This window comes from Rattus norvegicus, chromosome 13 (assembly GCF_036323735.1).
Source record: "Rattus norvegicus strain BN/NHsdMcwi chromosome 13, GRCr8, whole genome shotgun sequence".
Lineage (NCBI taxonomy): Eukaryota > Metazoa > Chordata > Mammalia > Rodentia > Muridae > Rattus > Rattus norvegicus.
Genome location: NC_086031.1, coordinates 87045613 through 87061838, shown reverse-complemented (window position 1 = coordinate 87061838; position 16226 = coordinate 87045613). Strand labels below are relative to the sequence as shown.

Sequence of the window (16226 nt, the reverse complement as noted above, 5' to 3'; positions counted from 1 at the left end):
CCATAGTCTGGACCAGCTCCATGCCTCCCTTGGCCAACAGGTCTCCCTGCGGACTGAACAGTAAACTCCCTCATCCTGCTGGCAGCCTCAGGAAGTGCGGACTCGGCTGGGTACCAGAGAGGGGGCCAAACAGAGAAACAGGCTTGGGCAGAGTCAAGAGATCTGGGGGGGAGGGGGGGTAAGGAGAACACAGAATCTGAGCTCGTGTTCTGTCTTCCATGCTCCCTCCATATTGCACCATTCCACACCAACCTCCCTGCCAACAACAGCAGAGCCCACCCACTTCATGGGTTTTGCAGAAGTCAGGCTCCGTAGAAAGCACGGCCACCGAGACTCTCACTCCTCAGACCACTGTGCTAGCCCATGGCCTGCAGCATCTTAGGGGCCACACAGTTTGTAATACCTTAGCTGTCCCCTAGACAGGCCTCATCACCCAGTGCCTTCTGGAATGCTTCATTTTCTAGCCCCCTTCCATTCCCTAAGGGCTTCCTTCCTGCCCTGCTTTTGCCGGGTCATATTGACCCTGCTCTTCCAACCCAGGTAGCAAGTTCAGTGAATGACCACTGGGACGCCTCCTCCCTCAAGTCTAACTAGGCTTTCCCTCCTGCTGGTTGAATAAAGAGGTGACTCTTCTTTTTCTAACTTCTCGGTTGCTATCCAAACGGACATTGTAGGAGGAGATATGTTCTTTGTGTGTGCACACGTGTGCCACAGCATGTATATGGTCAGAGGACAACTTTGGGGTGTCGAATCTCTCCTGTCATGGGACCTAGGGTGGCCCAGTCTGCATGGCAAATACTTTTACCAGCTGAGCTATCTACGGTCCAAACCTTTTAAACATCTACACTCTGTTCTATACTAAAATCCCTCCTTATTCGATAGAACTTTGTGCCTTCAAGGGAATGTGTTTGTTTGTTTGTTTGTTTGTTTGTTTGTGGCAAGGTTTCACTATTTAGCCCTGGCTAACCTGGCACTTGCTATGTAGAAGAGGCTGACTTCAAACTCACAGAGATCCACCTACCTGCACTCCATGTCTGCTTCTGCCCTGGGGAAGCTTAGCAGGGTGTGTGGGTGGAATGCAGGCCCCTGGTCCGCAGAGAGTGTACCAGTAAAGGACATATACATCCTGGGAACTGCTTTGGAGAACTGGTTTAGTTTAACTGGAGGGGAGAAGGTGGCATTAATCCCTCTGGGGGGGGGGGGGGCACAGTGTCTGGGGCAAGGTTTGTGTGACCATGTACAATTGGCCAGGACAGGGGTGTGGGAAGATACTTCATCTGCATACTAAGGGGCTGGGGGCTCGAAGGGGGGAAAAATCTTATAAAGCCAAACAAGGATGAGGCCTGATAACTCTCAGGGTAATAAATTCTTACTAGGGTTGATAGTGGGGACGACTTTCTGGCGCCAGGTTGGGGGAGGGGAGGGAGCCAGTGCCTGCTGTCCTCCTGTGACACATCTGGGGTTGAAGCTCTTCTCGACCCTTTCCCCATATATTCTGGGCAATTAGGTCCCACAGGCCACAGGCCTGTACTTTCTGAGTGGTAGGTTTTAAGGAATGTGCCACAGCCAACTTTTTTTTTTTTAAATTAGCATGCAAAGCAACTAGTTGTGGCATTTTCATGTGTGTGTGTGTGTGTGTGTGTGTGTGTGTGTGTGTGTGTGTGTGAGAGAGAGAGAGAGAGAGAGAGAGAGAGAGAGAGAGAGAGAGAGAGAGATCTTCCTCTCCCTTATTAATTTCTTCCATACTCCCTGTATCCAGGGACTTATAATTTCTAGCACCTTAGAAATCTTTTTTTTTAGACATAGTCTTTCTTGATAGCCCAGGTTAGCCTCAAACTCAATCATTCTTGCCTCAGTATCTCAGTATCTTGAATACTGGAGCTACAGGTAGTCACCACCCTGTTCAGAGAATCAACTCGTTTGATTTGATAAATGGCAGCTAGCATAGAGGAGTGAGGCTGCTTGTCCAGGGACAATAGGGAGAGACTGAGATAAGACTAGAATGTCTTAGATCTGTGCCAGTGCTGGGCCTGGCTGTAGGAGTAGCAGTTTGCCCATGCATGGTTAAAGCATAAGAGATATGGCATCTTTTCAAGACTGAAGTTTAGATATAGGGAAGGGACATGACCCAGGATAACCCAGCAAGGCTGTGTATGCTCCGTACCAGATCAGTTCTAGATAAGTTCTACCCGAGTTCAGAGGCCAATGGAGAAAAGCCTCATGCGTTATTAAGAGGTCAGGACCAACCAGAGTTTTTGCTCTGCTGCTTGTGTGACATTGGGAGGGGCATTGCCCCTCTCTGGGCCCCAGTGTTCTTTGTAGAGTGTAGACTTGGACAAGAGACTGCTCTCTAGTCCGAACTGGCTCTGTCTGGTTCTAGGAAGGAACAACTGAGGGTTTAGCCTCCTCTTGTCCCTAAGGCCCTCAGGGAAGGTTGAAAAGATGATCAATTCATGGACTCTCAGAGACAGCACAAGGATCAACACTAGAAAGGAACAATAGAAATTTGGGAAGTATGGCATCATTTCCTCAAAAGAAATAAAGAGAGAGGGGAGGGGGAAAAAGAAGGGAGGGAAAAAAAGGAATAAAACAGAAGAAATAAAAGGCTGGAGAATCTGGAGCCCTTGGAAAGCCAGGGATCCAATGGGCTCCTGGATAAATTTTTATTCTCCATGAACTTAAACTCAGGGGATAGAGGAGGAACCTCACACTTCAGGGTAGAGAAGAGCAGTGGAAGCCGTGGGCCCAAACCCACAAACAGCAGAACTGGAGGGTCATCTCAGGGGGCCTAAGGAGCCATTCACCTGAGCTGATGCAACTGTGAGCCAACATTACCATCCTCTGCCCCAACTAAGTGGTTGCTCAGGGCTTAGGGGCTGGGACCCTGGAGTCCGCACTCTTCCCCCAACTCACAAGGAATGGTCAGAGATGATAGAGAGCTGGGATTAAAAACAAGTGAGGGAGAAAGAAGATCCTGAGAAAGCAGCTTATGAAAGGAAACAGAGGAAGTAGGGTTCCTGCTAGGACTGAAGGAGGAAGGGAGAGAAGGAACTGAGTCCGAGGGGAGAAAGACCAGGCGGGTGTGGCCCGGAGGGGAGTAGGCCCAGTGCTGGTGGTGACAGATGGGAGGACACAAAGACGAGAGCTTCAGGGAAGACAGATGGATGGGGGAGGGAAGAGAAGAGGCTGGGGGTGGGGGTGGCACAGTGGTTGGAGGCTGAGGCTGTAATGAGATTGGAGATGGGCTCTGAGCTGAGGAGAGGTGAGGAGAGGAAGAAAGGGGAGGCCGCCTTAGGAGACAAAGGCTCAAAGGCCTAGGAGGCCAGGGGCAGAGGGCTTGGGCTGGGTGCTGAGAAGGGGGACTTCCAGCTGGGCTGGCAGCACAGAGAGCGACAGATTGTGTAGTTAGCCAGAGTGGAGACCCGCTGTTACCTTCTAGAGGCACAGAGAGGTGGAGACAGAGCAAGACAGACTGACAGAGACCATGTGGAAACCAAGGACAAGGCGAAGACACAAAAACACTGCTGCTGTTTCCAAGTGATGGTAGCTCCTGCCCAAGCTTCCCTGCCTGTGTTGCCTCCTGTGTCCCAACACACCTCCAGCCACTGACAAAACAACACCTCAACCACAGCCCACTCTCAGAGAAGGGTCAAGTGGTAGGTATGGCACAGCAAGAGTTAACACAGTCTGCTCTCCCTGCCAGCCAGTTTGCCTGGTTGGGTCCCCAGGGCTCCCCACATATGTCATCCCCTCTCCTGCCAAGCCCACTGCTTCCCAGCTTCTCCAGGCCCTCCCCTTACCCTCAAGGACTAGCCCCAGCCCCTGTGTCTAACCTACCCTTTGAGCTGGGGGAGGGAGAGAAATCTGTGAACCACAATCTGAAAAAGTGAATTCTATAAAATGCAAAACAACAACCACAAAGGTATAATCATTTTCTCCATCCCCAAGGCCTGCTCCTCTTGTCTTCCCTTGCAGATAACACACACACACACACACACACACACAGAGAGAGAGAGAGAGAGAGAGAGAGAGAGAGAGAGAGAGAGAGAGAGAGAGAGAGAGAGAGAGTTCCCAACATGGAGAGCTCTCCTCAGCTTCCCTCAGTCATATTTCTTACACACATATATGGGTGAAATTTTCTAAACCCTCTGACCACCATGCAGGTGTAGGGAGTCTCCCGTGAACTGTTTCACTGGGTGTCACAAGAGCCCTATGGCAAAGGTGACATTATGCCCATGTTACAGGTAGTGAAAAGGATCCATTGAAAGTTACATAACTTTCCAGGGTCACAAGGACCTGGACTCAGGTCCCACAGACTCGGGGCTCAGTGCTCACAGTGCTTTCTACGGTTTGATGCTGGCAACTCCTCTTTGTTATCCTTCAGCAACTGCCCTAGGAGTTCCTGAGTAAGGCCTGGGCCTGGGAGTCCCCGGAGTCTAAGATCTTAGGATGACAGATGCAGAGGAGGAAGAAATAGTCCCCTGAGTACATGGGACAGCTAGGGCTGGATGCTGCAGGGACAGAGGTTGTGGGGCTGCAAGTATCTGGGCTAAACAGCATGTAAGAGGAGAGGCTGGCACCAGGGGCTCAGCTCCTGCTTCTGCCACTGCTTTCTGCTCTGTCAACGTTCTTCTGTGTTCTTTACCTGTTGGGATCTCCATCCCCCATTTGGATGACATGGTAATACTTGATTATTGTGACTCCCTACCCTACCTTTTAGCCCACAATTTTTCTCTTCTTGACAACTGTCTGCATTCTACTTCCATATCTGCATTTCCTTTCTGCTCGAGGCCTTCTCTCAGACTTTCTTACATCTCTCTGTCCCTGAATATGTCCCTCCATCTGACTCTCCATAGCACTCTCCCTTTTCAGGTTTCTCCCCAAGTCTGTCATCTGTCTGTCTCTCTGCCTGCCTCTCTCTCTCTCTCTCTCTCTCTCTCTCTCTCTCTCTCTCTCTTTCTCTCTCTCTCTCTCTCTCATTCTCTCTCTCTCTCTCTCTCTCTCACACACACACACACACACACACACACACACACGCACACACCTTACATCTCTACCTTCTGCAAAGAATTGACAACCTGGCCCTATCCTCCTTCCCAACCTCTCTGTCTCCCCTATGCTGTCCCCCTGTGACTACATCTTCCCACTTCTCTGTGTCTCCTCCGTGTCTCAGGATCTCCTCGTGTCTCCATCATTTTCCTGGGCTTCTCCCTATCGCCTCCCATCTCCCCCATGACACTTTCTCCCACTTCCTTGGATGGGTTGGAGGGCGGGAGGGTGGGGAAGTAGGATTGTTGTTGCTGGGGGCTCATTAGGTGGAGATTGGTTTTTAATCAGCACCATGGCAATGATGATGCAAGAACCAAGCCGCCACCTGATCCCCTGCCCCCCCACCCCCTCCTCAGGCCTTCTTTCCCCTCCAGCTCAGCCCATCTGCTGGCGCCTGGGCACCTGTCTGGGCCTGCCCAGGTGGGAGTTGGCACCTCCCAGGCCTGGGGGTGGGGAGAGGAGGGTGAGCTTGGGGAGGAATTATAGGACTCCCTGTAGGGAAGGCCTCACCCTGGAGAAAGCCCAGAAAAGGTTGAGAAAGCACAGGGAAGTAGCAAATCCTTCCCATCGTCTGTGCTCCTACCAGGGTCTACCCTACAGCCAGCATTATCTCACTTGATCTCCATGGCAACCTACACAGTTATAATTTACCCTATTTTAAAGAAAAAGGACACTGAGGCTCAAAGGTCATTACTTGTCCAGGGTTTATACAGCCAACAGAGCCCCTTTTACTGTAACTCACTGTGCCCGGAGTCTCTGATACTGAGGCTCAATGAAGATGTCCTACCACTGAATACACAGGAGAATTTCCATGCTGAAACCCAGCCTACTCTTTCTCTGTGCTTCCCTTAGTCCCCAGAAACTGGCTCCCCTCTCAGGCCACCCTGCAACACACCCACACAGACAGAGCCACACATATGAGCAGGCACAAACCCTGGAGGCGGTGGAGCTATTGACGTGAACGTAATCAGTGTTCCTCTGCACACAATTTTGTATCTGGTTTTCTTGTTGCTCATTTGATGGTCTGCACACTTAGCAGGCTGCATCGTCTTCTCTCCTAGGGTCCTTCCAATCTCTGCCCTGCCTTTCTTGGATCTTCTCCTCCCTCTCCTGTTACCTCTTCCCTCCCAAGTCCCTGATTCCCTGTAGATCAGCTTGGACTGGCCAGCCTAGAAAAATTCTTTGTGGTGGTCTCCACCCAGAATCTGACTTCACTGCTGGCCTGGTGATGGGGTAGGTAGACTGGGGCCTGAAAGAGAGATGATCAGGTTGCCGAAGTCCCAGGATGACAAGGGCTAGGACCTGAACAGCAGCAAGAGGCAGCCAGTTAAGCTCTGGGCGCTTATCTGTGTGAGAACTTACTTAGGGGAAGGACTTCCAGGTTACTGGCTACTTAGTCTTTTCATAGCTTCTCTCCTAGTACTTTGGAGAGCCTTCTTCCCAGGAAAAGGGAGACGGAGAAGGGGCAGTCAGAGCCATGCTGGGACTTAGAATGAAACTAATACATTTAAACGCAGCTTCTTTGGAGTCTCTGCCCTGCTACCTCTAGTGTGGGAGATGGAGGGGGTTCATCTGTGGTCCTGCCCTGGCTCTTGCCTCAGCCCCACCCCTTCCCCAGCTCTCTGTTTCTTACTTATGAAATATGCATGGAGAACAGATGTCCCTGCTCCCCCACTCCCCCCCCCAGGGCCAGCCCCCCACCCCCAGCTCCCAAGGGGTTCCCAGATCCCTCTGCCAATGGCTGCCTGGCCTGGATGTTTAATATTGATGAGGGGGGGGTGCCTGGGCCAGCCAATAGAGAGCTGGGGGTGTGTGTGTATCTCCGTATAAATACACACAGAAGGCTGGGCCAGCTCAGGTGTGTGAATGTGCGGTGAGTGTGTGAATGTGTGGGTGTGTGAGTGTGTGCATGTACGTATGAGTGTGCGTGTGAGTGACTCCAGTTCCGGATTGAGGCCATCCCTCCTGCCTAGGCCTTCAGGATGTGTACCCTTCTCATCCGTCCTGGATCCTGTTCAGCCACAACAAGCTGCCCCTAAGAGCTCTAGAAACTGCTCACTAACTTTGCAGACAGATGACCCTTGAGCAGCGAGAAGAGACTGGGGCTCTCCACGCTCGCTTGCTGTCCCCCTCACTTGTCACCTTGGATTCCTGGAGAGTCCTTCTAGGTAAGGGGAAGCCATGCACTGGGGAAGGGTGGGCACGCCCCTCCTGATCTCTGACTGGAGTCCCCTCCCAGGAAGGGTCTCTCTCCATCTCTGCCTCTTTCTTGCCCACTTCTCTTGGATTCTTTGGGCAGCGTCTGTGAGGGGCGGTTGGAGGAAGCGGGCTGAGAATTCCTATTGGATGCTTGGAATTGTTGCTCCCCTGCTTCTCGGAGCCAGAGACTTTGAGAGCAGACACGGAGGAAAGACTTGAGGAGAATATAGACTATAGACTCTGCTGCTGGGAGTGGAGGTGGGGAGAAGGGAGGGGCAGGTGGAGATGGGTCGTGACAGATGGGGAGCAGGAGAGAGAAAGGGAGGACACCAGAGAGAGATGGAGGACTTGGGAACAAGGGGACTGGGCAGAGGGGGAATCTGCTTGCGATAGATATCCTGGGAACCCCAAGGCTGAACTCTTGGTTCCAGTTCACTTCGAGAGTACGAAATTAGGGACACTGAATGTGTATCGGAAATGCTCCCCCAACACTCTATGCTATTTCTGTTCTCTTCCTTTGGACCCTACAATGTGGAGGATGTTCAGAATTTCAGCATTAACTAGGTTGTTTTATGTCATAGTCGGTGTGTAGGTGTCTCTCCACCATCAGATGCTGGTGGTCTTGTGCGCGTCCCCTTAAGAGCTCAGGAACTGTTCTGGTCTTGAACTCATCTTCTGTGGGTTAGGGTGGGGCAAGCCCAGGAGCAAGGGTGGCTCCTGTGAGAGTGTGTCAGCTGTCAGCTGTCTAGAGCCAGGGCTGGGGATGGCGGCTGGGAAGGATCCCAAGAGCTTCTCTCTCTCTTTCTGTCCCTGTCAAGGCTAAACTCACTGGGAAAGGCCCAGTGGTTATGAGACGGGCAAACTTAGCTGAGCTCCAAGAAGCTTATGTCTTCTTCCACAGGCCATGCCACGGACTATGGGGTGAGTTTCTCAAGTCTTCCTTACAGCATCACCAAGAAGGCCAGGGAATAGTAAGGGCTAAATGTGCTAAGGACAGAGCTGGGGCCTCTGGTAGTCTTGAGCAGGTGCTGGTACTGAGAAGAAATACCTTTCTTCGGTTCTAATGGGCAGGGGAGTAGGGCCTAACGTCTGAAATGGTGACGCTGGGGAGTTTGAGGGATTCTGAGGGAGCTGAACCAAGGTACCTATGCCAAGGTCCTTATATCTCAGCCCTCTCGACCACAGCCATCTCTGGGTTTGCCCCCTCCCTCAGCAAGAAACTGGGGTGCAGAAGGTTCCTAAGCCAAGGTTTGCACCCCCCATTGTTGCTCTGCCTTTCTCTTTATTTATTATTATGCAAAAAACCCCACAATAACGAAATTGCCATCACTACAAGTAGGTATAGAGCCTGAGTGTATTAAATGTATTGTCATTTTGTGAAACTGATCTCCAGAACTTTTTCACCTTGTGAATGTGAAATTCTATACTGTTTAAGAATGGCTAGCCCCCCTCTACCTCACCCTCCAGCAGCCCCTGGCAACCATGGAGCCACTTGGTTTCCGTGAATTAGACTACTTTAAAAATGTACATGAGCGGAGTCACAGTATTTGTCTTTCTGTCACTGCTTACTTCCCATGGTGCAATGTCCTCAAGGTTTAGTCTCCTTTGCAGTACAACAGGAATCCTCATTTAGGCTCGCAGTTTATCATTATGTATACATTGTATCTACGTGGTGTTTGTCCAGTCCTCCACTGGTGGGCTATGGAGTTGCTTCTGACACTGCTATGAGCATTCACCTACCAATCCCTCCGGAGTCCTGGAATATCCTGTATTTCCGCTTTTAGTTTTTTGAGGAACATCCAGGCCATTTTGCCTATAGTAGGTGTACCACTTTACAGACAAGGGTTCTCATTTCTTCATACGCTTGTCAACATTGATTTAGATTTTTGTTGTTGTTTTGTTTTTAAATACATTCTCTGCCTCTAGTGGATATGAGGTGATGTTTCACTGTGGTTTGCTTCACATTTTTAGAGATCCGTGATGTGCCACGTGTTCACAAATGTATGCTGGCCATTTGTGTACTATCGTAGGAGAAATGACTGTACAAGTCCTTTTCTCATTTAAAATTAGGTTGTTCGATATTTTGGTTGCTCTGGGCTATCCTTTTTGTTGAGACTGACTATCTAGGATAGTCTCAAATTCACAATCCTCCTGCCTCAGCCTTCTGCTTGCTGGGGCTGCCACACTTGCCTAGGAACCTCTTTATATGCCTTGCATATTAACTATCACCAGAATCCTGGTTTGTGACCACTCCCTTATTCCATAGCTTAGATTTCCACTGTGGGAATCGTTCTCTTCAGTGCTCTGTAGTTGTTTGGTGTCGACTTTTTTTTCTTTTTCTTTTTGCTTATGCTTCTGTTCTCATATTCAAGAAAAGATGGCCAAGTCCAGTGTCTTGAAGGATTTCTCTGTTTCCTTGTAGGAATTCAGCAGTTTTAGCCTTTGGTCCTCTCGTTCAGTTTTAGCTTGCCTGCTCTGTCCTTCCTAGGATTTTCTGTTTCCTGTTATTCTTCCCGCTTCTTTCCAACCTGCTGGTTTTTCTAGCCTTGGACCACTCTGAAGCCAAGTTCTGCTCTCCTTTACCACGACTCCCAACTCACCCCCACAACCCCCACCGACCCCGACCCGACCTGACCCACCCCCACCCCCACCCCGGCGCCCCTCTGTGAGCTGCTCACACCTTCTGCGGCAGTCTCTCAATTGTCTTTCTCTGTTTCAGGCTCCAGGCTGGAATCTTGACCATGAAACTTTGAAGTAACTGCTTTCCAGAGCTCAGTGGCAGACCCTAGCACTCGAGGCCCTTCCTGCCTTTCTCACAACCCTCTTTCAAGCTCCCAAAGGGAGGGGTGGGGAGAGGATCCGCATTTCCATAGGTGTGGATTTTCCACCATGATGCTCAACTCCGACACCATGGAGCTGGATCTTCCTCCCACGCACTCGGAGACCGAGTCGGGCTTTAGCGACTGTGGGGGCGGGCCGGGCCCGGATGGTGCTGGATCGGGCGATCCGGGAGTGGGCCAGGTCCGGAGCTTAGAGCTCGGAGAGTCCGGCCGCAAAGACCTGCAGCACTTGAGCCGTGAGGAGCGCAGGCGCCGGCGCCGCGCCACGGCCAAGTACCGCACAGCGCACGCCACGCGGGAGCGCATCCGCGTGGAAGCCTTCAACCTGGCCTTCGCCGAGCTGCGCAAGCTGCTGCCCACTCTGCCCCCGGACAAGAAACTCTCCAAGATTGAGATCCTGCGCCTGGCCATCTGCTATATCTCTTACCTGAACCACGTGCTGGATGTCTGAACTCAGTCCGAATCCGGCCCTGGATTCTCCCCTTTTCCCTGGGCCTCTCCAGAGCCCCTTGTCACCATGCATTACTTAGAATGGCCGGCTGCTGCCCATCCCAGAGCACCAGGCTCCCGTCCGTCCTGAAGGCCACTTTCTTTTCTTTGGCCCAGGAATGTGAAGGATGTTCTTAAGGGTTCCTTCAGAGAGTTGTTCGGGCCTAGCTGGTCAGGGTTGCTTGTCAGAGTGGTCAGAATGGAGTCCTTGCTGGGTTAACTAAGCCTAGCCTCTACTCAGCTGCTGCCTTTTCTGCCCCATGTCCAAGTTTTCAGAGACCCCAGACCCTGACTCTGTCTTCTGACAATGGTGGGACTCAGCAGAATAGGAAGGGGAACTGACTAGTAGCAGAGGTTGGGCAAACGGGGTTCCTAACTCCCAGACTTGTCTGTCCATGCGGGGGTGGGGGAGGGAGGGCATGGACTCTTGGGAAGGCAGAGAGATGAGGGAGGTGACTCCTGGGTAGCCAGGGATTATAGGAAAATTCTTCCCTTTGTCTCTCTTGCTCCTGAGGCTTAGGATATATAGACCTCAGATCTAACTTGGTAGTGAGTGCCTTGCCTTCCTGGAGCTGACTGGCCACTCCCCGGGTCCCTTCCCACACCTGCCATCCCAGAATTCTCCCTTTCCCTGTGCTGTCTAGAGAAAGGAACACCTCAGCCCTGGGATAAGGAGGACACCTCCAAACAGCCCAGGGCACCTTGCAGAAGGCTCAGGCCCTGAGTGGGGCAGCTCTTCAGCCGCTGCTTCTGTCCCAGTGGACCCTTGAAAACATGCGAACCCCACCAGCTCCTCCCTCAGACGCAGGAGGATGCCTGCGACTGCCCTCTGCGAAGGATCTAGGGCCTTATTACATTTCCCCCTTCCATTCTTAAATTGCCGTGGGCAGGAAGGTGCCCCTCCCCCCCCATGCTGCTGAGCCTACCAGCCCTTGTAGCCTGTGACCTCGGTCTCTGGGCTTTAGACTCCCTGTAGATGAAGTCACTGCTTTTCTCTGCTCCGTCCACTCTCACACCAAACTCCTAGCTCTACAAGGATATTTATTTATGTATTTATTTATTCACTTATTTATTTATTTATTTATAAATATTACTATTTATTACCGAGTTATGCACTTTGGGGTAGGGCGAGGAGGGCTCCTTGCAGCGAGCTCTAGCTAGGGTCCTCTTGCTTTCTCCCGGGTCACTTCTTCCTTCTCCAGTGCAAGCGTGGGGGTGGGGATCCCTTCACCCACCATACTGGTACGCCTTCCTCAGCTCCATCTGTCTCTGTCCCCTTTCCTCTGGAATAGTGCCCCTTCCCAGCCTCCCAGCTTCCGGGGGTCTCTCTCAATCTCTGCCCCCCAATCCTGACAATCCCACTTCAGTCCTATCTACTCCATTCCTCTTTACCAGCCCTGCTTTTTCCAATATCACTAGGAGCAGACCCCGGGCTCTGTGTCTAGTGTCCTGTGTGGAAGTCTTTGTCTGGTTGCATTCCTACTTTCTTACAAAAAGAAAAATTAAAGTGACCTCGATCTAGTACCAGATATGGCTGTGGCTCCTTTGTGTTGGGAAGCTGGCCTGATGTCAGGTTATGTAGGGTGGCTGGGTATTGGCAGTCCTGGTTGTGGAAGCCTCTTCCGAGAGCATCTGTATCACGAGAGCTTCATGTGGTGCATGAAGACGAAGAAGAGGGGCTACAGAGAAAAAGAAGGTATGCATCGTCAGCATTCATGGAGTGATTCTGCTTTTCAGGTCCTTTTCCCTGTGGTCTTGAGAGAAGGCAGCTGAGTGTCCTAATGGAATCCAAGTTAAACCTGTGTCCATGTGTCCCTGTGTCCCTGTGTCCCTGTGTCCATGCTGCTGGAGAAAGCCAGGGCGTGACATTGACACGTTCCCTTTTTAGTTTGGCATCTCTAGGCGGGGCCAAAGTTGCTTGGAACCTCAGCTCCTGGTGTATGCTTCCCAGCATTACAGGAAGTGTGATGGAGAACATGTCACTGAGATAATGAGGAAGGGGGTGGTGCTGAGTGGCTGGGCTCGTATGACTGAAGCAGGTAGTCACGGATGCAAGTCTAGCCCCGACTAGAATCCAGTTTAGCCCCAATTCCTGCCCAAAACACCAAAGTGGGAAAAGTGCTGAGCTGGCATCCGAGGGATTCTAGAAAGTCCCTAAAATCATTTTGTAAAGACAGTTAAGCCCAGAGAACACCTTACCCAATGCCACACAGTTATTAGGGACACACTTAAAACCCAGACCCCAGATGTAGCTTCTTTTGGGGGATGGGTTGATTGGAGACAGGGTCTCATGGACCTGTGGCTGGCTTTGAACTTGACATATAGCTAAGGGTGATCTTGAATTTCGATCTTCTTGCTTGGTAACCTCTCAAGCACTGATATTGCAGGTGTTTACTGCTATAGCCGACCTCCCTGAAATGACCCCGTCTGATGGGTCCTGCTCTTCTGGATCCCCTAACTTAACAGGAAAACTGAGAAACAGGGAGGCCCACCCCATGGGTAAAAGGGCAAATGTCTGGAGGCCACTCTACAAGGGAAACAGAAGACACATTTGGACTTTCATTTTACTTTTGGTTTGGTGCTGAGGATGGGACCAAAGGCCTCACATACTTGTCTTTCTTGATAAGAGTATATTTAGGGGGCTGGGGATTTAGCTCAGTGGTAGAGCGCTTACCTAGGAAGCGCAAGGCCCTGGGTTCGGTCCCCAGCTCCGAAAAAAAGAACCAAAAAAAAAGAGTATATTTAGGCGTGTGTGTGTGTGTGTGTGTGTGTGTGTAATACACACACACACACACACACACACACACACACATATATATATATATATATATATATATATAACTTACAGTATATATTAAGGGCAGTTCAGTTGGTAAAGTGTATACCTAGCAAGGCCCCAAACCTGGGTTTGTTCCCTGGCATTGCATAAAAGGGGTTGTACTGACACCTCTAATCCTGGCACACTAAAGTAGAGGCCATTGGATCAAAGTTCTTTCAGCTACAGTTGAGGCCTTACGATATGTGGGAGTCTGTCTCAAACACAAAGCAAGCAAAGAGTAGATTTAGAGGTAAAACCATTCTCCTCTTCGAATACTAAATGAAGAAATGGATGTTCTGTGCATAGCTCCTGGTCACTGAATCGGAGCTATAGGATAATAGATTTTAATTCCAAGTAAAACTTTGCGGTTTTTGTAGTACCTGGAATCATTGAGCCTCAGAATCGCCTGGTCCTACAAAGAGGAATTCAAACAGAGAGGCTGGAAAAATCTAGTCTGTGTAGCGACACTTAGAGCACATTCCCACTTCAGACGAAACACTCTGGGTAGAGACCCTGGGAGAGCTTTTCCTGACCTGAGGCCATGGAGAAGGGCTGAAGGCAAAGTCTGTGGGAAGAAAACCTCCTCCATCCTGCGGTACCTGAGGGATGACTACCACATGCCATTAGCAAGAGGGGTTTAGATGAGAGCTAGGAAGGGGGGCTGGAGAGATGGCTCAGAGCACTGACTGCTCTTCCAGAGGTTCTGAGTTCAATTCCCAGCAACCACATGGTGGCTCATGATTATCTGAAATGGGGATCTGATGCCCTCTCCTGGTGTGTCTGAAGACAGCAACAATATACTCACATAAAATAAATCTTTAGTGCTAAGAAGGAACTCCCAAGATTTCATGTCTGCTTTCTTACGTGAGTTAGGTGAAATATTTTATGCCCAGAGCCTGGCAGGAGGGTGGGATGAACTGAGACCAGGGAAATCTGAGAATTACAAATGACTACTGTCCGACAGACCCTGGAAGATCACTGGGTCCAGCTTCTTCCTCCCACCTCCTTACCTCTCTTCCTCCCTGCCTTCCTTTTTTTTTTTTTTTTTTTTCTTTTTTTTTGGAGCTGGGGACCGAACCCAGGGCCTTGCGCTTGCTAGGCAAGCACTCTACCACTGAGCTAAATCCCCAACCCCACCTTTTTTTAATTTATAAAAAATTCGAGACCGGGTATCTCTGTAGCTCAGGTTGGCCTCTGACTTTCCATCTTTCTGCCTCAGTCTCCCCAGTGTTAAAATTACAAGGATGCACCGCTGTATATGCCTAACAACTTTCATTGTTCATTTATTTATTTACTTATTTTGAGACAAAGTCACAGTAAATAGCCCAGGCTGGGGGTTGGGGATTTAGCTCAGTGGTAGAGCGCTTGCCTAACAAGCGCAAGGCCCTGGGTTTGGTCCCCAGCTCTGAAAAAAGAAAGAAAGGAAAAAAAATAGCCCGGGCTGACTTTTAACTTGCCACCTCCCTATTTCTGCCTCCAGAAAGCTCGAATTACAGGCGTGTGCCACCATGCCTGCTAACAACCTTTGTTTCAAAGACAGGTGCCTATCCAGAAAGGTGACGTGATTCCCATGATGATAGACTGATATTATAACCCAAGCCCCAGGGTCCAGGGTGTGATTCTAAGTGGGAGCACTATGCCTTGTGCTCAGGGAGCATCTCCATCCCTCCCAGGCTGGAGAGCAGAAGGGTTAGGGGCCCCTCCCTTCCCAGGTCCCTCAGGGCCTGAGGGTGGTGAGAGGGGACCGCTGCAGCTGTTCTGCTGCTAACTCCAAATTTCTTCAGATAATCAATTGGCCTCGGCTGCCGCTTGGCTGTGCATGGCAGGACAGGGAAGGAGGGGGGAGGGGCGGGAGGGGCACAATGCACAAATCAGAGTGGTGAGGGAGATGGCAGTCTCTGGACTGAGGGAAGGAGAGAAAAGTGGGAGCTGCAGAGCTAACAGGCAGGGAGAAAGGAAAGGGAGAGAACACCACAGTTCATCTCACGCTGTTTCAAAGTCCAGCTCAAAAGTATAGTGACTCATGCCTAGATTCCGAGCACCAGGGAGGCCAATCAGGGTTACATAGCAAGACCCTGTCTCAAAAACCAAAAAAAGAAACAACATCAGAGACAGAAACAGAAAAACAAAACCCATATGCAGAGGTAGCGGGGTGCCTCTGTGTGTGTGTGTGTGTGTGTGTGTGTGTGTGTGTGTGTGTGTGTGTGTGCATATGTATGTGCATGCATATGTGCATGTGTATGCATGTGTTTATGTGCTTGTGTGTGTGCATGTGTGCATATGTATGTGCATGCATATGTGCATGTGTGTATGTGCTTGTATGTGTGTGTGTGTGTGTGTGTGTGTGTGTGTGTGTGTGTGTGTGTCTGTGTGTGGTGGTGTAGGAAGGGAGGTTACTTGGGGACCCAGGTGGGGGACAATCTGATTCCCTCTTTCCTCTTCTAGCTCCCATGCACAGCATGGCCTCTTTCGGCTGTTCATGCCCCGGTGACCACAAGCTCCTGATCTTCTCAGTCCTATCTGCTATAATAATTGCTTCCCTGCCCTCTGTCTCAGAAAGCCTTAAGTCAGTGACAGCAGAAGACAAAGTTCCAAGGGCTTCATAATGTGTCTCTAAGCCAGTCCTCTCTCTCTCTCTCTCTCTCTCTCTCTCTCTCTCTCTCTCTCTCTCTCTTCCCCTTTCTGTCACACACACACACACACACACACACACACACACACACACACACAGTGCTGTAGACTGGCAGACATATGGCTCCTTTGTGCCCACACAATGGGGGTCCTGTTGTGCCCCTTTACAGCCTGGGCATAGAATGCAGGTCCTTCTCTCT

The 16226-nt window shown here is 50.6% G+C and overlaps 1 protein-coding gene across 2 annotated transcripts; it reads left to right on the top strand.

Annotated features, from left to right (window-relative positions):
* Nucleotides 1-6904: 6904 nt before the first annotated feature.
* On the top strand, nucleotides 6905-12106 carry Nhlh1 (nescient helix loop helix 1). Of its 2 annotated transcripts, XM_063272130.1 has the most exons (3): nucleotides 6906-7217; nucleotides 8067-8169; nucleotides 9968-12104. In XM_063272130.1, exon 3 carries the CDS (start codon nucleotides 10138-10140, stop codon nucleotides 10537-10539), a length of 402 nt encoding a protein of 133 aa, XP_063128200.1. In that variant the 5' UTR covers nucleotides 6906-7217; nucleotides 8067-8169; nucleotides 9968-10137; the 3' UTR covers nucleotides 10540-12104. The 2 variants fall into 2 exon arrangements, with proteins under 2 accessions (NP_001099440.1, XP_063128200.1); NM_001105970.1 differs by lacking the exon at nucleotides 8067-8169 and having other exon boundaries at nucleotides 6905-7217; nucleotides 9968-12106.
* Nucleotides 12107-16226: the final 4120 nt, after the last annotated feature.

What these genes read in the sequence shown, in the direction of transcription:
- Nhlh1 (NM_001105970.1), top strand. Translation starts at nt 10,138, where the DNA reads ATGATGCTCAACTCCGACACCATGGAGCTGGATCTTCCTCCCACGCAC.